The 25842-nt window shown below is 43.4% G+C and overlaps 1 protein-coding gene across 1 annotated transcript in view; it reads left to right on the top strand.

Annotated features, from left to right (window-relative positions):
* The window catches only part of LOC115133544 (phospholipid-transporting ATPase ABCA1-like), a 293869-nt gene that overhangs the window by 252864 nt on the left and 15163 nt on the right, over nt 1-25842 (top strand). Inside the window, exons 43-48 of the mRNA XM_029666848.2 lie at nt 5880-5942; nt 8166-8272; nt 10409-10550; nt 11462-11596; nt 16275-16378; nt 17929-18021. Of these exons, the coding sequence (XP_029522708.1) occupies nt 5880-5942; nt 8166-8272; nt 10409-10550; nt 11462-11596; nt 16275-16378; nt 17929-18021 (644 nt within the window). The remainder of the gene's footprint in view (nt 1-5879; nt 5943-8165; nt 8273-10408; nt 10551-11461; nt 11597-16274; nt 16379-17928; nt 18022-25842) is intronic.

Below are 25842 nucleotides of genomic sequence, written 5' to 3'. Positions count from 1 at the left end.
TGGTACTGATATTGTCATTTTTCATGCATCATATCCAAATCTTTCACAGAGTCACTTAAAGATGATTGGAACTTCTGTACTGTCATGACGTTGGCCTGGGGGATAGATTTATGACAGTCATAAATACCTCTTCCCCCCTTTTTTCTCTCTCTAACCTGCTGAGGTTACATTAAAAAAAAAAAAACCTTGGTTAACATAGAGATTCTGTGAACATCAGTAGGTGGGGGGAAATTAACTATATTCTGGTAATCCGAACAATTGAACATATGCGGTGGTACTTAATGAATATGATGTCAGTTCGGTTGTCATCTGAGACATTCTCATCAATGATAAGATGACATAAACTCTACAGTGGAAAGTCTACACAGAGTTATCGGATTCACAATGAACTGTTGTTCAATTTAAATGCTTGAATATGAAATTATTTGTGATGGGATGAAATGTGAATTTAGCTTCTAAAATGTGAGATGTGGGTTTTCATAAGATATTGCTGCTCACTCAGTGGCCCGCCCACGTAAAGAGACAGAGGTTGTAAACTATGAAACACACCCCTTTTCTCCCTTCCTATATAAAGACTTGATGACAACATAACTTCCTGTTCCGAGGATATGAGGACGACGGTCCTATGTCAGAATGGTTCAGATAATAACTACAGAACGAAGCCAACATCAGCATGAGCTTTGGTTGCGAATGGTGTGAACTTTTGAACTCTTATTCACTACAGAAGTGATACCTCCTAGCCGTTGAGTTAGCAACAGCAGCTGCAAACAAAGGTTAGGAAGGAACAGACAGACTATCCCGTCTATCACACAACAATGTTACTACAACGTATCCAATTGACCACCAGAGACATTCTTCAAAGGACTCGGTTTGGTAACACGGCCTTCCATCTACCACCAACCTACTGAAGCGCAGCTCAGAGTAAATATTTATTGCATTTTCCTTTTTCAAATGGGCGGTAATTTATAATGCATAAGATACTGTATTTACGATGGCACAGCTTTTTTCCTTTGTTCCTCAGTCTCCCCGCTCTTTCACTCAACCCAGCCCCTTTTCCTATGTGTTACAAGCTTTCATATCTGTTCCGCCCGCTAGGGACGTTTTCCTTTATGACGTAATTTGTAATCAGGTTATGATTAATTGTGTGTATGTGTGATTAGTTAGGTATTTAGCAAATAAATAATTAAACCCAATTTTGTTTCCTGATTCAAATTGTTAGCCAGGGTTCTTACAGATAAAATAAATTACAACTTTCAGATGAGACTGAATTAAGACAATAATTGATATTGACGGCTATTGATGTAAAATATAACTAGGTCTTTAAGAGTTTATTCGGAAGATAATAGCTCTATAAATATTATTTTATGGTGCCCGACTCTCTAGTTAATTACATTTACATGATTACCTTAATCAGGGGATATTAATTACGGAGAAATTATTTTATAGAATAGCAAGTCATATCACATAATCCGGCATAGCCAAAGACACGACCATGACATAGATTTCTGTCATTTTGTCATTTGGGTTAACTATCCCTTTAATAAAATATTGATGTGATTGTTGTTTCTGTAAATGTTGTCATTTGTTTGACATTTTCTGTGTTTACTGTAAAGTACTATGGATCTGAAGTACTATGGAACAGCATGTTAATACAAGATAAAAAAAAATAAAAAAATACCAAAGGAACCATTTCACAAATCAAAGTTTGTCAGATGTTTTCAGGTCTCAAAAGTAGACTAGTGTTGATTAGTGGGATGTGGTTTCATTTTTGTGATTCCAGCTGTTTGGGGCAGTAGAGACAGATGCCTTGCTCTCTCTCTCTCTCTCTAAACCGTGTGTATTTGTGTGTGTGCACGCGTGTGTGTGTGTGCGCGTGTGTGTGCGTTTGTGTATAAGAAGGTGTGTGTGGGTCATCGACCGTTGTCTCCTCCGGTTAACCGCCACCCCCTTGCCGCCACCATGACAGCCATTATAGCTTTCGGGGCACGAGGGAATTATCTGCTAATTGCCTCTGTTAGGATAGGAACTTTACTTCTTCCGCCCGTCTCTACAAGCGTTGTAGCAGAGCTGTGGCGCAGCACGCTATCACCAAAGTAACTTGCAAATCCTGGGGAGTAGCATGTCCAAGTCCCAAGTCCCCAATAATAGCGGATGCCCCCCAGGCTTTTAAGCAAACATGCTTCACATTTGACACACTATCGTGGTAATAAGACATTGTTTTTTTTGTCAAGGTTGAACTGGCATCACTGGGGCTCTCTTGTTCTCAAGGTTGCATTGTCTGCGTCTCAAATGGCACACTATTCCCTGTAGTGCCGGTCAAAGGTAGTGAACTATAAAGGGAATAGGGTGCCATTTTGGACGTATCTTTAGAAATGAGTGGGAAGGGTCGGCTACTACAGTACAATTAAAACGGATGCTTAATCATTTCTTAATGATTAATCATTTACCAAGTGTTTCACTGCACCAAAAGGTTGTAACTTAATTTCTGCTCTATTAGTACTGCTCCGAATAGACAAGCTGACCAGGAAGAGAAAACATTGCTGTAAGTAGGTATTTCATGGCCTAATATTCATTCACCTTCATGAGACTTGAAGTAGCTTCTCACAAACATAACTGGAATTGTGTCTCATGACTTCAGAGAGAAGGCTTCTACATGTGTTGAACATACCGTGGCCTGCACTCAGTCATATGCTAATTTCAATGCAGTAATGACCTGGAAGTGAACATTAAACTTACATTTACTCATCATGTCCATTTTACTACTAACTCATAGCAAATGCATTACATGGATAGGAAACGGCTGGCCAGGGAAAATCTAGAGACACACAGATACAGTAGATGGATGGACAGACAAGCAGGCAGACAGACATACAGATAAACAGACCATAGTGATGTCATTACAGTATGCCCCAGGGATTGTATGATTCAGACCTGAGAACAGGTGGGCAGAAATACAGCTGGCACAATTATCCTGAAATCATTCCCCAAAGGAGAGGAGGGATGTGTCAGTCCTTCCTGTCAAGGTCTGAATGAGATCTAAATTGCCAGACCTGACAAGAACCTTGTCGAAACTTGTTTATTTTTTCCTACAAGTTGCCTTTGAAACCACTTCAAACTCTGTCTTTGTGGTTGCTCGGTGGAACTTCTGCTCGATGCGCTAAGTGCTTCATTTAGTCAACCATTTGTTATTTGTGTACTCCTGGAACCCATTTTGCTTCTCTAAGTGTCGGTTTGTTTTCCCGCTACTCGCAACAGCAGCGCCGATGATGCCGACTTGAGAATTTATACTTGCCGGAGGAAGGTGATTAGCCTGCTTGGGCCTCACCTCTGGCAGGTGATATTTGATATTTGCTCGGGAAGAAGATGAAAAAACTGTGTTAAATGCAAATTCAAATATCACACGGAGAGTTAATTTGCAGGCTAGGAGCGGTGAAACTCCAGACACCTTCTTATCTGCAGTTTGCTACAAGATCTAGGCGGGAGCCGAATCCTACACAGAATACCAAACTGTTTTACTCTCTCTCTGTTTTACTCTCTGTACAAACTGTCGATTGATTACTGAGCCCCAGCCCCAGCCTCATGCCCATATGCCCAAAAATTAAGTATAGTGCTGTTATTTCACCCCTTTGTCCATTGTCTTATGTTATGTGCATTAAAGAGACATTCCACCCCTTTCAACATCAAATTCATCATCTCCAGCACCACCCCAACATCGACATACAGTATGTGAAATCAACGGTTTTCTATGTTTTGTAAAAGATAAAAGACGATAAGTGCATCTGACCCTGCTGGTCATCTATGAACATTTGAACACCTTGGCCATATTCTGTCTCCAATTGGCACAGCCAGAAGAGGACTGGCCGCCCCTCATAGCCTGGTTCCTCTCTAGGTTTCTTCCTAGGTTTCCGGCCTTTCTATGGAGTTTTTCCTAGCCACCGTGCTTCTACGCCTGCATTGCTTGCTGTTTGGGGTTTTAGGCTGGGTTTCTGTACAGCACTTTGTGACATCAGCTGATGTAAGAAGGGCTTTATAAATGCATTTGATTGATTGATTGTTTCTGATGACATCATCCTGAGACACTGATGGCATCATCTGGGGTGCACGACCTGGTTGCGTTCGGGGCGAGAGCATGTTGAAATAAAATGGACTGGATGACATGATAGGTGGTGCACAGGAAATACTACGCTGATCAAAAAATATAAACGCAACGTGCAACAATTTAAAATATTTTACACTTCATAAGAAAATAAGTCAATTAAAATCTAATTCATTAGGCCCTAATCTATGGATTTCACATGACTGGGATTACAGATATGCATCTGTGGAAGAATGGCACGACAGTGGGCCTCAAGATCTCGTCACGGTATCTCAGTGCATTCAAATTGTCATTGATAAAAATGCAATTGTGTTCGTTGTCCGTAGCTTATAACTGCCCATACCACAACCCCACCACCACGGGGAACTCGGTTCTCAATGTTCACATCAGCAAACTACTCGCCCACACGATGCCATACACACAGTCTGCCATCTTCCCAGCACAGTTGAAACCGGGATTTGTGAAATAGGTTACGAACTGTAGTCAGGTCAAGGCCTTAGTGAGGACGACGAGCACGCAGATGAGCTTCCCTCAGAAGGTTTCTGACAGTTTCTGCAGAAATTCTTTAGGTTGTGCAAACCCACAGTGTCATCAGCTGTCCCGTTGGCTGGTCTCAGACATTCCCACAGGTGAAGAAGCTAGATGTGGAGATCCTTGGCTGGTATGGTTACACGTGGTCTACAGTTGTGAGGCTGGTTGGACGATTGGAGGTACTGCCAAATTCATTACAACGATGTTAGAGGAGGCTAATGGTAGAGAAATTAACATTAAATTATCTGGCAACAGCTCTTGTGGACATTTCTCCAGTCAGCAGGCCTGTGCACGCCCCCACAAAACGTGAGACATCTGTGGCATTGTGTTGTGTAACAAAACTGCACATTTTAGAGTGGCCTTTAATTGTCCCCAGCACAAGGTGCACCTGTGTAATGATCATGATGTTTAATCAGCTTCTTGATATGCCACACATGTCAGGTGGAAGGATTATCTTGGCAAAGGAGAAATGCTCACTAACAAGGATGTAATCAAATTTGTGTACAACTGTAACAAATTTCCTCTTCTTCATCTGAGGAGGAGTAAGGATCAGACCAAAGCGCAGGGTGGTAAGTGTTCATGATGATTTTAATTAAAGAAAGCACTGAACACTGAATCAAAACAATGACGTGAATTTACAAAACCGAAACAGTACCGTGTGGCCCAAACACTCACACGGAAACAAACAGCCACAAACCAAAAGTGAAACCCAGGCTACCTAAGTAGGATTCTCAATCAGAGACAACTAACGACACCTGCCTCTGATTGAGAACCATACTAGGCCGAACACAAAAACCAACCTAGAAAAACAAACATAGACTGCCCACCCCAACTCACGCCCTGCCCATACTAAAACAAAGAATACAATAACAGAACTATGGTCAGAACGTGACAACAACATTTGCGAGAAATAAGCTTTTTCTGCATATGGAACATTTATGGGATTTTTTATTTCAGCTCATGAAACATGGGACCAACACTTTACATGTTGCGTTTATATTTTTGTTCATTATAGTTGATGAGCGTTGCATGTGTTCTGTATTAATAGATTTGTATATACAGTATGATGTAATATACTGTAAAATACTGAACTCCACAAACTGACTGAACAGCAGACATACTATAGTAGTGCATTGCTTGTGCTCTGGTCAAAAGTATAGTGCACCAGTTTATATAACATTATTGCATCCGTGTCGAGAGTTCCTTGTATCCCTCCCTCCCTCTGATTAATTATCATGTCTGTTCCTTGCAGGTGTACTCAGGGAAGAACATTCCTGCTGTGGACAGGGTGTGTTTGGGTGTTCCAGCCGCAGAGGTGAGCCACACGCAAAAACACACACACACTCTCAAAAAACAAAACAAGGAAACACATGCACTCAAACAAAAAATAATATCCATGTCTATGTACACAGGGCAGCAGCCTCTGAGGTGCAGGGATGAGTAACCGGGTGGAAGCCGGCTAGTGACAGTGACTAAATTTAGGACAGGGTACTGTGTGGAGGTCGGCTAGTGATGGCTATTTAACAGTCTGATGGCCTTGAGATAGAAGCTGATTTTTAGTCTCTCGGTCCCATCTTTGATGCACCTGTACTGACCTCGCCTTCTGGATGGTAGCGGGTTGAACAGGCAGTGGCTCGCTCGTGTGGTTGATGTCCTTGATGATCTTTTTGGCCTTCCTGTGACATCGGGTGCTGTAGTTGTCCTGGAAGGCAGGTAGTGTGCCCCTGGTGATGCGTTGGGCAGACCGCACCACCCTCTGTAGAGCCCTGTGGTTGTGGGCGGTGCAGTTGCCGTACCAGGCGGTGATGAGCCTGACAGGATGCTCTCAATGATGCTTCTGAAAATGTTTCGGGCCAAGAAAAATTTCTTCTGCCTCCTGAGGTTGAAAAGGCGCTGTTTCTCCTTCACCATACTGTCTGTGTGGGTGGACCATTTCAGATTGTCAGTGATGCACATTACCAGTCAAAAGTTTGGACACACCTACTCATTTCAGGGTTTTTCTTTATTTTTACTATTTTCTACATTTTAGAATAATGAACAATGGTGGACATCTTGAAGCAAGAGGGGACAGCAGACTGGGATTGTAAGAGATGGAATATGTCCGTAACACTCCAGTCAGCTGGTCTGCACATGCTCTGAGGACGCGGCTAGGGATGCCGTCTGGTCCGGCAGCCTTGCGAGGGTTAACACACTTAAATGTTTTTCTCACATCGGCCACAAAGAACAAGAGCCAGTCCTCGGGAGCGGGCCGCATCGGTGGCAATGTGTTATAATCAAAACAAGCAAAGAAGGTGTTTAGCTTGTCCGGGAGCAAGACGTCAGTGTCCGGCAAAAAACATTCTGGGCTAATAATGTAAGAAATAACACAAAAAATATATATACTGCAAAGTTGCTTAGGAGCTAGAATTAGAAATTCCATGTCTGTCTGCGCCATCTTCCCATCTATCTCTACTCTCTCGCTCTCTACCATCTCTCGCTCACACACACAGTCATACACACACAAACACACACACCATCACACTCACATCCCAGAACTCTTTGATTTCAACACGTACATGCACGGCGTGGTGTTCCATATTCTCCTCACCCTGTTTACCCAAAACCGTAATGTAAATGCCAGCGGAGTATAGTCAGAGTCAGACCAGAGCGCACCGCGGACCCCACACTGTGTTTCATGCATTATTTACAACCGATCTTAGCCTTACCGCCGCACTTTCACAAGACAGGGTCGCAAACAAGAATGGATCAATGAATGACAGAAATCTAATATTTGCTCCGTGGGTTGCTTGGATAAGTGACCTGACCAGCAGGTCTGTTGTCTGACCAAGTGCCCTGAAGGAGGAAGTGGAGGAAGTGGAAGTATCAGCTCTGTCAGATCGGAGGAGGAGGAGTAGTGCATCGGTGGTTAGGGAATGGTGTTCAGAATGTTGAGGGGAGGGCGGGAGGGAGGTTCAGGGGAGAAGGGTGTGTGTGTTTGCGTATTTATAATTTTGTGTGTTTCATGTGTGGACAGTTTGAGTTGTGTTTCTAATGTAAGACACTACATGTTGCCACTGTGTTATTATGTACATAGATGCCTGTCAATTAGTTTTGCTTCTATGTGTGGATAGCTAAGATAATATTGACACAGTGACACAAAGTATACTTCTAACAACACACAGTTCCTACAAAACAAACAATAACATTTTCTCAATTAAGTCAACAGTATCAAAAGGTCTGTACCAATCATGCATGTTGAATGACCCAGTCCATTTATTGAGTCGAATACGTATGCTGTACTTGGCCATCAATTACTCCAACAGAGTCAGGAAATGTTTCCCACTCCATTATCTACAACCAATGGCTTCACCTCAACAAAGTGTCAAGGCAGAGTAGAGCATCTTGATCTTGGCAATCTTTGTCTAATTGTCTACGGTATGTTAATGGTGTTCCACCTGTGTGTGTGTGTGTGTGTGTGTGTGTGTGTGTGTGTGTGTGTGTGTGTGTGTGTGTGTGTGTGTGTGTGTGTGTGTGTGTGCGTGTGCGTGTGTGTCAATAGTGCTTTGGACTGCTAGGGATTAACGGGGCAGGAAAAACAACCACCTTCAAGATGCTGACGGGGGACATCGCCGTCTCCGGAGGGGAGGCCTTCCTAAACAGATACAGGTGAGGAGGAGCTAACTGGCTGTTAGCACGCAAACGGACACATGCACACACACATACTTGCCACCGGCTGCTACCCCAAGCTAGTCATCATAATTACCCACCCACGATGCTCACTATAAGGGATAGAGCTCAGGGAGTTTTCTTCGCCTTCTTCTTTTTCGAAGCCTATCCCAAATGGCACCCTATTTCCTGTATAGTGCACTACTTTTGACCAGAGCCCCATGGGCCCTGTTTATGTCCTATGAGCCCTGTTCACTATGTAGGAAATAGGCTGCCATTTGGGATGAAGTCCTACTCGCTTTCTCAGCAACTTTTGCTCTCACTCACTTTGGGTTTTGCCATCCCCCTCTCTTGCTCTCTCCCTCTCTTTCTCTCTCTCTCTCCCTCCCTCTCTCTCTCGCTCTCTCGCTCTCTTGTACATTCTGTTTTCTTGTCCGTTTGAACTCGTGTTCTCTCATGTCCCTTGTTCATTCTTTCAACGTGCTGTCTTGCACATTCCCCATTCTCTCTCTTCCACTCTCCATCTCCCACATATTTCATTCTGTTGCACACCCCCTCTCTTTCCCGCTCCGGCTCCCGCTCCCTCTCCCTCAATCCCACTCTTGTTTTTCTTTCCCCTCCTGCCACACACACATTTTGAGAGAAACAACATCTCCCTTTCCTCAGCTCTGAATCTAGAACTCATCTCTATGGAAACGATGTGAGGCAAACGGTGGATGAATACTAGTTTCTTGCAGTCTCCACTAGTTTGCATCGCCATAGCTGTGTTGACACACAGTAGTTATTCATTTATTAAAACTGGTAATTGACTTTGTGGTGAAGCAAAACACAGAGGGGCCTTAACAAGACAATGTTAATGTTGATGAGTGTTGCCGGCAGTGATCAAATGCAGTCTCTTGAACCTTCAAGGAAAGAAAAACTGACAGAACGGGGAGTAAATGACAGACGTATGCCCACCCTCTGTTTGGATGAGAGAAGACTGAGAGGAGGACGAGAGGAGGATGAGAGAATGATTATCTGAGCTGTGGGAACAACAACTAGGAGGAAAATATAATTTCTCTCCAAATAAAAGAGTTTGTGTTGAACCCCCAAATCTCAAATTTGTTGATTCTGTTTACATTCCTAAAGCCTGCCACAAATAACCTCCATCCCGCGAGCGATTATTTCCTGCCAGCCCACTGCTGGGTAGAGCTTGGTAGAGCTCGTTTTTCCATTTCCCCTCACAACGTCAATATTGTCACGCAGTATATTGTGTAAAGCAGATTTACGAAAACCGTCTGTAGACAGCGGGAAGCAGTTTAGATGTTTTTCCACTACCTTCAGACTGCAGATGACATGCAAAGATATGCCCCAAAGCGCCGTTCATTTTGCATGACAGATATTGTTTGTGAAAAAGTCACCTGGGACTAAGACTACGTAATGCAAATTGAACTGCTATGTTGTTCCTCATGTTTGGCTCCATGTAGAAAACGGAGAGTTTTCTTTTTCTTAACCAAGTTGTTAATATTTATTCTGGTAATGGAACAACTTGCTTCATGAGGGCCTTTCGCCGCGAGGACATTTTCTTTTCACCCAGCCTTTGTGAGATACAATTCATGGAGTTATGCTTATTGTACTTCCCGAGTGGCACAGCAGTCTAAGGCTAGAGGCGTCATTACAGACCATGGTTAGATTCCAAGATGTATCTCAACCGGCCGTGATTAGGAGTCCCATAGGGCAACACACAATTGCCGCAGCGTCGTCCGGGTTAGGGTTTGGCGGGGGTAGGTCACCATTGTAAATTATAATTTGTTCTTAACTGACTTAGTTAAATAAAGGTTAAATAAAATAACAAATAAATAAAAATAATGTTCTCTCTTTTAAATGAAGGTATCGCCCAGGTGCTGAGTTTTTGAATAGTTTAACTGTTTGAAACAGTTAGTAGATGTAAGACTGTGCTGCACATACCAACTGTATAGGGATGGTGATGTTGATGATGATGAAGATGCCACATGATTTGGATCGCTTATTATCATCATCATCAACATCATGAAGATCATGATGCTGTTTTTGTTGTTGTTGATGATGTTGACGATTGATCCTGATCATGTGGCATTATGTGTCTTCATACAAGTTCTGTGGTGATGTTCCTCCCAGCGTACGGACAGAGATGAGGGACGTTCACCAGAACATGGGCTACTGCCCGCAGTTTGACGCCCTCAACGACCTTCTCACCGGACGAGAGCATCTGGAGTTCTACGCCAGACTACGAGGCGTACCGGAGAAGGAAGTCACCATGGTAACATTTCCCCTTGTCTGACCCAAATAATGTCATTTCCTGTTCCTGTATGACGCAACACCATTTGATTCCTAAGGTTATACCGTTGTCGTTATAGATGTTTCTTCCCCCCCATACAATACATGCACTTCCTTCCATAAAAGAGACATAGACAGCACACTGCACTTGGTCAAAGTAATAAATAACCTCTGAAGTGGAAGACATGTATAATACATAAGGTTCTGGTTTGAGAGGCTGGCCACGGCTAATGCCTTTACATTATTCACCAGCATGCCAAGCAGTGTGGCCGCCCCGCCACCCCCAGTTTCTCAATGGCCCCCTCAGCAACAACAACATAAAAAACTCAGCTGGTCAGTTGCCTCAAACTCAGGCCCAGGCGCAGGCCTTTGATCTCACAGCAGCCCCACTTGGCCAAGGGACCCCGTTTCTCTGGTCTCTAGTTCGTCGGGTCCACTGAGCTGTGCTTTGTGGCAGCCATTTTGGCTCTAGGCAGAGCCCCGGGGAGCTGGTGTCATTTCCGCATCATTAGTCCACCAACATGTCAATATAGGGTAAATGAATGTCTGGATGGTTGGACTGGAAACCTGCCTGCACATTGGGGATACCTGGACAGGACAGGGATTGCGAAATCGCTAGGGGGATGAATACTGGATAAGTTCCTGCTGGTTAGTACAATTTGTTGGGTTGTGATGTGGCCCAGAAACCCTCAGTGCAGCATATCAGCCTTAAAAAGGGTCCTTTGGCGATGCCAACCACCATGCATGTTTCATTCCAGGGGAAAGGAAGGGATGGGAGGGTGTGAGAGCAGAATGGCAGCACAAGACACCCCACACCAACATGGATTATTGGGTTACTGTCATAGAAATATATAATTAGTAATTATATTTATATGGTTTCTGTGTTGTTATTAGGTGGCAGAGTGGGGCATCCAGAAGCTTGGCCTGGTCAAATATTCCAACAAGGCAGCCGGTACCTACAGCGGAGGGAACAAACGCAAGCTCTCCACTGCCATGGCTCTGATTGGTTGTCCTCCTGTGGTATTCCTGGTAAAATGATAGCTGATTGGCTGAAAGGCCAAAAAACAGCCTTGTTATTGCCTTATGACAATGTTATTAACACCTACCAATGTATAGTGCATAGAGTTTGATGGAGGAGGAATAATGGTCTGGGGTTGCTTTTCATGGTTATTTAGTTCCAGTGAAGGGAAATCTTGACATTACAGCATAAATGACATTCTTGACAACTTTGTGGCAACAGTTTGGGGAAGGCCCCTTCCTGTTTCTGCATGACAATTTCCCTGTGCACACAGCAAGGTCCATACAGAAATGATTTGTCGAGATTGGTGCGGAAGAACTAGACTGGCCTGCACAGAGCCCTGACCTCAACCCAATTGAATACCTTTGGGATGAATTGGAAGGCCAACAGTGAGCCAGGCCTAATCGCCAAACATCAGTGCCCAACCTTACTAATATTCTTGTGGCTGAATGGAAGCAAGTCCCCACAACATCTTGTGGAAAGACTTCCCAGAAGAGTAAAGGCTGTTATAGCACCAACTCCATATTCATGCCTATGATTTTGGAATGAGATGTTCGACAAGCAGGTGTCCACATGCTTTTGGTCATGCAGTGTATATTAGTTTATTTTAAGCAGTGATTAAATGTTCAGTGTGAGCAGAATATCACCTTTTCAACTCCATTATTGCTTTTGCCAATTTGCCAAGACTAGAATTCCACTTTGTTTTAATTTTACAGCAAAGAGGAGATTTAACAAATTAAAGGATGTAGGCTGTATTGGTATGCATGCATGACAAAAAAAAGCAATCCTGCCTCAAACTTACAAATGCTTATTGAATTTCCCTGAGGATTATATGTCAATTACTAGTAGATGAAAAAGGGGGCTATATTTCAGTTGGGTCGCTATCCGGTCACGTTTTTAAATTAGTTTTTCAGAGTCCATCCGATCTCGTTTTAAAATGTAAAGCTAACATAACACTGTTTGCAGGATTAAAGCCTTATACTGGGATTTCTCACGGAAAGAAAATGGCATAGAGAGGGTTGAACAAGTTTTATAATGGCATAGCCTCAATGGGAGGAACCAACTTTTTTTTAAATCTTACTGATTTCATGAAAATAGAATCTCTCAAATATTGTACACACACGCCTGATGAGGTGAATTAACATTTACTATTATAAGACTGAAGTATTAATTAATTAATTCATTCATTCAACCTGTCAGTCAGTCAGTTAGTCATTCAAGGCATAGGAAATCATTCTGATCCCCTCACTAGCTGTAGTGTGTGTAGTGTTATATGCATGTACTCTGCATCATGTAGCCTGCCTACCTACACAATATCCCCTATTATAACACTATGCCGATGCTAGTGTTCATTCAGTCAGATAGTTCACTTGCAGTTGTTTGGTGGGCCTGTCTCCTAACTTTGAGACAGAGGGATAATATAGTGTTAGAGTGAATTTCCATTTGTGTGGTAGGTAGTCTTGCTCGGATGCCTTAGAGCAACTTTGCACAGCGACAGAGTCGGCATGGTGATGGAGATCCCTGGTGGGATTTCGGGGATTCTGGTGGTGAAGGGAGAGGGGTTGGAGCACAGGCAATGGGCTGCGTCCTGTCTCTCTCTAATCGTCCATGGACACACACGCCCGGGGAGAGAGAAATGGAATGGGGAATGTGTGTGTGTGTGTGTGCCGTGCAAGCGTGTGTCTGTGTGCGCGCGTGCAAGCAAGTGCAAGCGTGTGTGTTGCATGACTGTGTGGGCATGTGTTTGTGGGGATTTACATGGCGTGTGTGTGTGATTATGTCTGTGTCTGTCAGAGAGAAGTCCCCTGTGAATTTGTTTGGCTCTAAAAGTCCCTGATGCCATCGGCTCTCCTCATTTAGCTTCCTCAAATCCAAAGCTTCTTTATACTGTTTTGATTCCACTGGTTAGTGTTGGCAGCAGAAGCCTTTAAAACATTACGCTTTTATGTCTAAATGTAGACCTCTTCCAACTGGAAGGGACATATCAGTGTAGTGTCAGGAGCATAATGCTGTGTGATGTCAAGGTTCGGGACAAAAAAAGGATATGAGACCTTTGTGGGGCATATTCTGAGGGTATAAGGCCCAATCTGTAATTTTGACAGCCTGACCATTCCATGACGATTCAATCGATAGCCTGACATGTGAAATTGTTTTAAGATGGTCATACTATGGATCATTTGGCAATTTGATTTTGAATTTTGGGTCCCCTTTATCTATGCCCCTAAAATATTGACAAAATGATTTGATAAAGTATTTAATTTTGCCTGTAGTCCAGAGAAACGGATTGAAAAAGAAATTGTCCAATATCTTGGAGAAATAAGAAAGCTCAGTAAATATATATACAGTTGAAGTCATAGGTTTACATACACCTTAGCCAAATACATTTAAACTCCGTTTTTCACAATTCCTGACATTAATCCTACTAATAAAATCCCTGTCTTAGGTCAGTTAGGATCACCACTTTATTTTAAGAATGTGAAATGTCAGAATAATAGAAGAGAGAATGATTTATTTCAGTTTTTATTACTTCCATCACATTCCCAGTGGGTCAGAAGTTTAGATATACTCAATTAGTATTTGGTACCATTGCCTTTAAATTGTTTAACTCTGGTCAAACATTTTGGGTTGTCTTCCACAAGCTTCCCACAATAAGTTGGGTGAATTTTGGCCCATTCCTCCTGACAGAGCTGGTGTAACTGAGTCAGGTTTGAAGGCCTCCTTGTTCGCACACGCTTTTTCAGTTCTGCCCACAAATGTTCTATAGGATTGAGGTCAGGGCTTTGTGATGGCCACTTCAATACCTTAACTTTGTTGTCCTTATGCCATTTTGCTACAGCTTTGGAAGTATGCTTGGGTTCATTGTCCATTTGGAAGACCCATTTGTGACCAAGCTTTAACTTCCTGACTGATGTCTTGAGATGTTGCTTCAATATATCCACATAATTGTCCTCCCTCATGATGCCATCTGTTTTGTGAAGTACACCAGTCCCTCCTGCAGCAAAGCACCCCCACAACATGATGCTGCCACCCCCGTGCTTCACGGTTTGGGATGGTGTTCTTTGGCTTGCAAGCCTCCCCCTTTTTCCTCCACACATAACAATGGTCATTATTGGCAAACAGTTCTATTTTTCATTCATCAGACCAGAGGATATTTCTCCAAAAAGTACGATCTTGGTCCCCATGTGCAGTTGCAAACTGTAGTCTGGCTTTTTTATGGCGGTTTTGGAGCAGTGGCTTATTCCTTGCTGAGCGGCCTTTCAGGTTATGTCGATATAGGACTCGTTTTATTGTGGGTATAGATACTTTTGTACCTGTTTCCTCCAGCATCTTCACAAGGTCCTTTGCTGTTGTACTGGGATTGATTTGCACTTTTCGCACCAAAGTAAGTACATCTCTAGGAGACAGAACGCGTCACCTTCCTGAGCGGTATAACAGCTGCGTTGTCCCATGGTGTTTATACTTGCGCACTATTGTTTGTACAGATGAATGTGATACCTTCAGGCATTGGAAATTGCTCCCAAGGATGAACCAGACTTGTGGAGGTTTGCACATTTTGTTCTGAGGTCTTAGCTGATTTCTTTTGATTTTCCCATGATGTCAAGCAAAGAGGCACTGAGTTTGAAGGTAGGCCTTGAAATACATCCACAGGTACACCTCCAATTGACTCAAATGATCAGAAGCTTCTAAAGCCATTATATCATGTTCTGGAATTTTCCAAGCTGTTTAAAGGCACAGTCAACTTAATGTATGTAAACTTCTGACCCACTGGAGTTGTGATACAATGAATTATAAGTGAAATAATCTGCCTGTAAACAATTGTTGGAAAAATGACTTGTGTCATGCACAAAGTAGATGTCCTAACCGACTTGCCAAAACTATAGTTTGTTAACAAGAAATTTGTGGAGTGGTTGAAAAACAAGGTTATGTGTATGTAAACTTCTGACTTCAACTGTATATACAGTATACATTTTTCACACATAGAAAAAAAAATTGGGGGTAGGCCCAAAACTACCTTCATACTTCAATACATTTTAAAAAAACTGGTACCGGTTACCTTCATATGAGTCCTTGGACACTTCTGGGGGTTGTAGAGCACCATCGTGTCCGTGAGAATCTCCCCTCTCACATTAGTTTGTAGCCCAAATGGTTTATATGCTACAAACAGAAGCTGGCACATCGACGGTACCGACAAATCCCCTGACACTTGTGGGGGTCGTAGAACAGTCATGCTAGTGAGAATCTCCCCTTTCCATAGAGTTGTCTTAATAGTTAGGTCAAACCGTTTGGATGCTACAGATGTTTTCGTGAGAAGACCGATTTTTGGTATGTCTCGTGGTCTGACAAACACAGCTCTAGCTTTTCCACCTTTCACCGCAGCTGCTGAAGTGCTACATCTGCCGATGCGGTATCTCTACCTTAATCAGACAGATTTTAATGGAGATGTTCTTATTATGTAACTTAGATTTCATTTAGTACGTTAATCGACTCTAGGGGCTTTGAAAAGGATAGATAGATTGAATAAAATACCCCAAAATATATTATTTTTAAGGACAGTCATTTTAAGCTTAGAATGTTTGTCTAAGGATGTGGAACATGGATAATTTTAAGGGAGAATAGGAGTAGAGATGGGATAACATCGAACTTAATGGAGGTCAAATGTTGAAGGAACGTCTTTTCCCATTACTGTAGGACGAGCCAACGACAGGGATGGACCCCAAAGCCAGACGCTTCCTGTGGGACTGTATCCTGAGTGTCATCAAAGAGGAACGCTCGGTCATCCTAACATCACACAGGTGCGTATTCTTACAGTTTTAAGGCCCAATTCTAACTTGAGATTTGTGAGTGTGGCTCTGAATGGCATTTTCCTGTTTTACTATTGGGTTCTCGTTCACAAGGTTGAAAACATTAGCAATACAACACTTCTTCACGTCCTTGCAACATATGTTTTTGGGATTATGCTAAGGTAATAAAGCAATGCTAAACTTAATTAAGGCATTTCTGAGCTGTGTCCTTCAAAAACCATGAGGAAATAAAATTCCTTGAAAGTTGATGTTGGTCCTTTAAAGCTATTAGATCTGATTTGCAGAGTTAGACTTTACTGTCTTCATACGCAATTAGTGAATGGGCCAGGAGGAGTAGACAATGGTGCAATAACCAATACGACACACCGTAACTCAAACTGAGAAATCCACGAAGTACAAACAGCGAGATGGATAGTACTTCACTACATTCATGTTTATTCGTGACTTCAATGTTTTCTCTCTCCAACCTGCAATATTGTTTTCAAATCTTAACTTCTGTTGGAAGCGGGTGGTGCGGGTGGTGCAAAACCCTTTTGTACAGTTTAGTTTGTGAACCCATTAACACCACATTGTGTTGTTTTTCTGAGAAACAAAATACATTTGTTATATTAGCAATAGCGGGAACACGGCTCAGTTGCGTTCAATCGTCCATATCCCAACCAGGTGCTTTAGTTTGTCGAGTGGCGCATTCGGCAGGTTTTTACATCGTCATAATCCTAATTGCTCCATCCCTCAGCAAAGCAATACAAAGCCTCCACCTCAGCAAGAAATGAATCTGTCTGCATTCAAAATGGCTGCTGAAACTCAAAGAAACATAAAATCATGCAAGAATGTACAGATGTTCTCCTCCCTTGTCTCACGCCCACTCCGTCGCGCCTTTCAACGAACAGCGTGAAGCGAATCCCGGGGAAAATAATTGTTCAGCTAAAAGTTACCCATTGTCTGCAGTATTAACCACAGAGCAGGCGAAATGTGGACGCGGCAGGCATATTTCAAAGACGGACCAAATGTTTCTTGTTTTATTTCTTCAAATAAGGAAAAAGGCTGAGCTTGAACATTGGTCATTAGTCAGCCCTCTGGGTGCAGAGAGGACATTGTAGACAACAAAACCCGAAAAAATGCTTATCTTACTGACTCTTGATTCAGGTCTGCAAATCTTTTGACTAATGTTTGCATAGAGTCAACACCTTTCCACATAAACTTAAAATTCTATAGTCCTTTAGTACACAATTGAACCTCTCTCTCTGTCTCTCTCTCGCTCTCTCTGTCTCTCTGTTTCTCTGTCTCTCTCTCTCTCTCTCACTCTCTCTGTTTCTCTGTCTCTCTCTCTCTCTCTCTCTGTCTCTCTCTCTCTCTGTCTCTCTCTCTCTCTGTCTCTCTCTCGCTCTCTCTGTCTCTCTGTTTCTCTGTCTCTCTCTCGCTCTCTCTGTCTCTCTGTTTCTCTGTCTCTCTCTCGCTCTCTCTGTCTCTCTGTTTCTCTGTCTCTCTCTCTCTCTGTCTCTCTGTTTCTCTCTCTCTCTCGCTCTCTCTGTCTCTTACAGCATGGAGGAGTGTGAGGCCCTGTGTACACGCATGGCCATCATGGTGAATGGACAGTTCAAGTGTCTGGGCAGCATCCAGCATCTCAAAAGCAGGTGAGGCCTCAACAGTGTCACTAAACACTAGGCCATAGGCCACAGCTTTAATGCTGCTCTCAATGTGAAATTCCAAAAGCAATGTATAGCAACCTATACGCCAGACCTGCAAAAAGAGTGACATACAAAAACACGATTACATTTAGCATTTACAGGATCAGTTAGGGTTAAGTGCATAGCCACAGTAGGGGTGCTGCAGCTCCCTTGAAAAATAAATCATAAATATATAATGAATACATAATTTGTATTTTTTTATTCTCACCAAAGTAGTGCACTGGGACTGTATATAGCGGACTGATATAGCTGTAGCATGGGCAACCCACCCCCCTTTCCCCCAAACATCCTGCGGTTATGGTTAAGTGCCTTGCTCAAGGGCACATCGACAGATTCTTCACATAGTCGGCTCAGGGATTTGAACCAGAGATCTTTCGGTTAATGGCCAAACACATTTAACTGCTAGGATACTTACCTACCTCTAAGGCATGATGCCATCTAAGGTTTGTCTCTATTCTATGAAAACCAGCACACTTATAAAGGGAATTTATTAACACTCATACATCATCAGAGGTGATTCTGTCTCGGCGGTTCTCAAGAACGTTATGCTCTAACTATCCCCCATGCTATTTTATGTAGGTGGCCTTGCCATAATAGATCAACCCACCCTAGCCCTCTCTTGACATGATAGTTGGCCTTGCCTTAAAGCTGTGATCCACAATAGGCGAAAAAGGGCCACTGGCCACCCCAGGCATTTGCTATTGTTTAGTTTTGAGGAAATGAGCATCTTATGCAGCATTGTGGTGAAAGCAATTGTAGTACATAATCTGCTGTGCTATCACACGTGCCATGACAACAAAAATAACGTGCTGGATGTTTTAAGTAACGTCTTTGTTGTTGTAATATAGCAAACTGACGTGGCCGTTTCACCCGTAGCGATTCCAGTCTTTGATTAAAGAGGAAATGTAGTACTACTCTATAGAGTAAGCTTTATTTATTATGTGAATAGCTCATGTTGGTTTTTGCCCTATTTCATGATGAAGTGAAAAAAAATTCAAGTCGCAAGAGCGGGAGGAGTGGAAAGTGGGAGGGGAGAGAATGTATGTTAGGTCTGAGCAACGATGTCAAGGGTATTTCCCATCAAGAGGTTTGATGTCACATGATCTCCGTGGCCGTTAAATCAGAGGAGAGAGAGCGAGAGGGTGTGTGTGTGTGTGGGGGGGGGGGGGGGAGTGAGTGAGTGAGTGAGTGAGTGAGTGAGTGAGTGAGTGAGGGGAGAGAGAAAAAGAGAAGGAGAGAGTAGGGAAGAGAGAGATGGGAGGAGGAGAGTGATGTGCTTACCTGTCCCTCCCAGCTGTAGCCGTAATTAAAAGATCCTCTTTGTCAATTACTTCCTGTCCTCAGGGAGAACAAGACCGTCTTCAATATGAACAACACTGTATGGATAGGGGATGTGGAAAGAGGGAGGTGCTGAAAGGGTTAACCCCTGATTAAGTATTGTGTAATCACTCACTCCACAGATTAAAGCAGTTAGGGGGAACAAGTAAACGTTACAGGTACAGGTACATTTAAATGTTTTTGTTTTGTTTGGTAATTGTGGGTCGCGAGAGTTTTTGTAGTGAATTGCTATCGGTCAGTTCTTGGGACACAGTGAATACTTTTAAATTAATAAGTGTCACTATCCCTTTTGTGTAATTAATGTTTCATGAGGTGTGGGGCCGTTAATGACTGAAAAGGCAATTAAAGGTCCAATGCAGCCGTTTTGATCTCCATATCAAATAATTTCTGCGTAAAAACTTTACTGCTCTAAAAAAAAATACAAAATTGCTTCTCAGCAAAGTGCAAATTCTCAAGCAAGAATTTTACTTGGACTGTCAGGTAGTGGCCTGAGAGGGGAGGGGAAAACTGAAAACCAGCAGTTATTGGCAGAGAGGTTTGGAACACTTATTGGTCTATTAACTAATTTACCGCCTGGTGATGTCATCTCCATTCCACCAAAAACAGGCTGAAATTTCAGGTGGTCTTTTCAAACAGCTCTTATACTAAAAGGCCATTATCATCATTTTCACAATTTCACAGCATTATTCGAACCTCAGTGTGGAAATATATATATAAAGCACAAGAAAATCAAGTTGTTGACTACACTGGGCCTTTAAGGACTGTCTCTATTTTCCTTTCCACTCTCTCCCCCTGCCACGTGCACCTGTGAAATGACAGAGAAACGGGACAGACGGACGGACGGGGGGCGAGTGTTTGATCAACCATTTTTAAAGTCAAGCTGCGCAAACCACTATGCAACGTAATCTATTCACATTGGAAGCATGCTTTTCTCCTGCTTGTTTATGTAAATGCTCCCCGCCATGTGGCGAGGGAGGTGTGTGTGTACGCAACGTCTCCCTAATACCCAAGCTGTTGCAGATTTGGAGTGGAAACTTCCATCAGCGTGTCACTGGCGGGGGGGCGAGGCAGGTGGTGTACTGCTGCCGCATTAGTGACTGACCTGCATGGTGGGCAGTGCGACTTGTTCTCTCCTCCACCCTCTCCTTCTCCCATTGCCGAGAGAGAGTGTGGAATCTCGCCACAGGTGCCTCTCACATTTTGACCCCCTATAGCGAATGTGTAATACACGCTAGCCCACCTCACCCCCACTGATCCTCGTCTCCTCCAAACATCTCGCTACATTACCCGTGTTTATTTATCCTCCTGCTGCCTCTCTCTCTCTCTCCTCCCATCTCTTTCTCTCTTCCCAGCTCTCTCTACCTCCTCATCTGTCTCTCTCTCTCTCTCTCTCCCCTCATCTCTCTTTCCATCTCTCTCTCCGTCTCTCTCCTCATCTCTTTCTTTCTCCCCATCTATCTCTCCTCTTTCTCCCCATCTCTCTCTCATCTTCCCTTCTCCCATCTCGCTCTCTCCCCATCTCTCTCTCTTCCCATCTCTCTCTCTCCCCATCTCTCTCTCTCTCCCCATCTCTCTCTCTATCTCCCCATCTCTCTCCCTCTCTCCCCATCTCTCTCTCTCTCCCCATCTCTCTCTCCTCATCTCTCTCTCTCTCCATATATCTCTCTCTCCCCATCTCTCTCCCTCTCTCATCTCTCTCTCCCCTCATCTCTCCCATCTCTCTCTCCCCTTTTCTCTCTCTCTCTCTCTCTCCCCTCATCTCTCTCCCCCATCTCTCTCTCTCTCTCTCCCTGATCTCTCTTTCCATCTCTCTCTGTCTCTCTCCTCATCTCTTTCTTTCTCCCCATCCATCTCTCCTCTTTCTCCCCATCTCTCTCTCTCTCATCTTCCCTTCTCCCATCTCTCTCTCTTCCCATCTCTCTCTCTCTCCCCATCTCTCTCTCTCTTCCCATCTCTCTCTCTTCCCATCTCTCTCTCTCCCCCATCTCTCTCTCTCTCCCCATCTCTCCCTCTCTCCCCATCTCTCCCTCTCTCCCCATCTCTCTCTCCTCATCTCTCTCTCCTCATCTCTCTCTCTCCCCTCTCATCTTTCTCTCCCCTCATCTCCATCTCCCCTCATCTCTCTCTCCCCTCTCATCTTTCTCTCCCCTCATCTTCATCTCCCCTCATCTCTCTCTCCCCTCATCTTCATCTCCCCTCATCTCTCTCTCCCCTCATCTCTCTCTCCCCTCATCTCTCTCTCTCCATCTCTGTCTCACTCTCCGTCTCTCTCTCCATCTCTGTCTCCCTCTCCTCAACTCCACACTGATGCCTCTCATCTCTCTCCTCATCTCTTTCTCTCTCCCCATCTCCCCCCCTTGCTCTCAGGTGGTGGTGGAACCTCATCCAACCGGCTCAAGCCTTTGTTTGTGCTGCCCTCTTTAGGCCACACCGATGACCTGTCTTCCCACCTTCTCATTGGAGCAGCCTGGCCAACAGCCGCATTGTTTTAACAACCCAACCCTGTATATAAATCTGTCCCCAAATTAGCCAAAATAGCCCCATTCAAATCAGAGAGAGCCCACTTAACGCAGATAGGGGACGGACAACGTTTTAAGAGGGTGACATTTTTCAAGGCCTCATGATTGTTTTGCATTTAAGAGTTCCTTAACCTGATCCATGACCAGGTTGCATTTCAAATTAATCATTCGTCTGAGGGGGGGGGGCGGGAGGGGGGAGTTATGAAAGCCCAGCACAAAAAGAGAACCCGGGAGATGAATAAGTGGTAGTAAATACATGTTTTACAATCCAGAGGGATCCCAGGTGTTAAATAAACTGAAATGAAGTGCAGGGCAATGAAAGAGCTTCTACATCTCCCCTATTAGCTTGTCAGGGAAAGCGAGAAGGACGCGGGAAACGGGACCCTAACCTTTTCTTTTCCTGTGAGTTACATCATTCATCTGTCTGGAGATTGAGGGGTTATGCGGCTAGCAGATGCTATATTTCGCGGCAACTTTTTTTTTTTGTCCTTACTTAAGGGGAAGCAGTGAAATAAAATATAAAAGAAAGCTGCAAAGTGCCTTTAATGCATTAAGGTAATTCGGCGTGCGCAGCAGGAGAGTTTTATAAGAGTGTCTAAAAGTTGGGATCAATCTAAGGATGTTGGCTTTGAAAAGTCTAATAAATCTGCTCTCGCTCTCTATGCGGATTGACTCGGGTGCACTGTAGCTAAGTAGTACACTATCTAACTGACTGTCAGTGTCTGAGATGGATGGGAAAATAATACCCCTCACGGTTTATAATGCATCAGCGCGTAGCTGTAATTAATAGTGTTTGCACACGGACAGATATCTAAAATCCTCTACGGCCAGAGAAAGCATGTGTGTTCATGAATGCAGTTTATGTATGCAGAATGTGTGTGTGTGCGGGCGTGCATGTGTGTCTATTCCAGACCTCATGTGAACAGTGCGTTTTGAATTAAACATGACTGTGCTGTGTGCATATCCATCGCCTGTGGGTTCTCTGTGCCGTGGATGCTTCAATGATGACCCCTATGGGCGACCTCTGTGTGTGACCCCCTCAAGGACTTCCTGCCCGATTAAAGCACGGCAACTCAGGCCCTTGGTGTGACCCCCCCCGCCCCTCCGGACACAAGTATGGCTGTAGTTGGTGACCTTTTACCTCTATTCTGCCCTCTCTTTTCACACTCTCCCTCGCTCCACACTACACAGCACTCCAGCAGGTCTCTGCCCCGCTTTCTGAAGCTGGATGTTATTTGTTTAAAATTACACGGTTTGGGACTCTCCAACTGAGTCGGGAGAGTAGAGAGGGGAGCGGAGAGAGGGGAGAGAGGGAGAGAAGGGATAGAAGTGAGGAGAGAGGAGAGCGGGTCCAGTATAATCAGAGAAGTTAGATATAGAGGCTCTGTAAAAAGCTGTGGAGCTTCACTTGTAACAGCCCTCGTAGGGACCGAGTCTGAATAATGAATGAATAATGAACTGTTGGATGAGATTTAAACCTCTGCCAACTAGACAGACAGGCAGGCAGACAGGCAGGCAGGTAGGCAGGCACCCAATCGCAAATCAACCCCTAGCTCCCACTCTTGTGTATTTGTGGATATCTGTATGAAATGGATAAGTATGGCAAAAATTCACCTAGCATATCAGTGAGCAAAATAGTTATTTCAATGTTACTTATACCATCCTCATCTTCTCAGATCTCCACAAGTGCATAACGTGTAGGGGAATATAGGGACAAGTGGTCAATTTGGGATTGGGAAAACAATTGACGAGTGAAGATGCTAGCATTTTCTATCGTTTTGAGATGATCTTATTGTGTTGAGAACAGAAGGGTATAAATGGGGAAAATGAATATATAGCCCACCATTCTTCCTATAGCCACAGTGTAGCAGAGAGAGAGAGAGAGAATTGATCAGCCGCTTTTTACCACCACTAACAAGAAGCATTTGATTACACATGCAAGCCTGAAACCCTTTCTCGCGACGCTACCGACCATTATTGCATTGTTTAAATGTTTTCGTCTTCGCTGAGCCCGGGACTTCTGAAGCTCGGCTGCTCCTCACCGGCTTCAGATAGGCAGACTTCCTGTCTGGCCCAAGCCCATCACTAAGTGGAGGGGATTTTGTCAGACTCTTGACTGGATGATGAATCGGGTTTGATGAAAGCAGGCTTGATGAGAGCTAAGTCTCAAAACGGGTGAGATGTCAGGAGACTCCTGCTCAGACTGGCATCTCTATTAACTTAGCCTTTTGTTCATTCAAACTTTGTACTGGTGGCCTATTTCAAAATACTATGGAAGGAAGTCCACTCAACTTTGTAATCACAGGGAATTGGACATTGCCTACTACTTACTAAAACGACATACTAGGTACTACATACTATTTAGAACGTACTGTTTAGTAAAAAGGTATGCAGGTATGCGTACGAAACAAATATAAGCAGCAACAATAGGCTCACCCTAATTTGAAAATGCACTATCTAATGTTGTTTCCCATCAATATTTCAATTTGATACAGTGCCTTATTTCATTATCAGCTTTTGTCAAACACAGGTGGGTCTGAAAAGATGACTCTCTTCCTCAATAGCATGCAACCAATTCTACTAGATGAAAAGCCGAAATGAGTATGACATCCTGGCATTTAAAGCATCCTCAATTTTCAACATTTCACATTCTATAAAATGTTCTATTATCGCATATTCAGACACGACCATGGCTTGTTATTCGGTATAATGATGTATTGGCATTGAAAGGCTCTAGGGGTCGACAGACATTTTAAAATATGTACTGTGAGGCTCTGTTCAAATATCTACACTAGCATACAGCTTATAATGAAGCAATGTACTGGCCGTGGATTCTAAGTTGTATGCTAGTACGAACATTGAAACATAGCCTTAGTGTGGTACTTCGAACACTTCCGACCTCGAGTAGCCATCTTTGTATTGGAGGGCTCGCCTGTCCACCCGGGGGAATCATTCGCCTTTTCACCACCACCGAGCTTCACAGCTCTCTCCCACAGCCCCCTGAGATAGTGGAGGCTGAAGCTTGCTCACCATATCTCTAATTACTATTAAGGGATTGCTGTCTTTCCTTGCATGTAGCACTTAACAGCCCACAATGGACATTTCCACAAGTAAATATAACATTAGGAGATTAATTAAGCAGAAAACAACGGGTCATAGAGCACTAACGACAAAATAACAAGGTAAAGTGTCTTATTTTGTGCTCACTAGACACAGCGTCAAAGCCCAGCAAAATGCCAAATTGTAATTAGCGGATATAAGGCTGTGGTGATCATGAAATTTTGTCAGCCGGTAATTGTCATGCAAATGACTGCCGGTCTCACGGTAATTGACCGCTAATTAGCATAAACACATTTGGCAACTCCAGACCTCCACAAGTACAATTTTTATAAAGTCTAAGAAATCTATTTAATATACACCATCACAATAAATCCATTGTTCTTTTAGGCAGGTGTAAATAAATATTATGATATGAAGAAAATGTATTTCAGAAGAACATAATACAGTGCCTTCAGAAAGTATTCACACCCCTTGACTTTTTCCACATTTTGTTGTGTTACAGCCTGAATGTTATATTGATTAAATTTAGATTTTGTTTAACTGGCCTACACACAATACCCCATACTGTGCATGTTGAATGATATTTCTTGAAATTTTTTACCAATGAATTAAAAACCTCATCTCTGTACCGCACACATACAATTATCTGTAAGATCCCTCAGTAGTTCAGCAGTGAATTTCAAACACAAAGAAGGGCACCTATTGGTAGATCGGTAAAAATGGAAAAAAGCTGACATTGAATATCCTGTTGAAGTTATTAATTACACTTTTAATGGGTGTATCAATACACCCAGTCTGTAAAGGTCTGGGTGTAGCGTGTGCAGAGGAGTCAGGAGCAGGACAGCAGAGA

Source organism: Oncorhynchus nerka, linkage group LG8 (genome assembly GCF_034236695.1).
Source record: "Oncorhynchus nerka isolate Pitt River linkage group LG8, Oner_Uvic_2.0, whole genome shotgun sequence".
NCBI lineage: Eukaryota > Metazoa > Chordata > Actinopteri > Salmoniformes > Salmonidae > Oncorhynchus > Oncorhynchus nerka.
The sequence above is the reverse complement of the archived record's forward strand: the minus strand, read 5'-3'. Positions and strand labels throughout refer to the sequence as shown.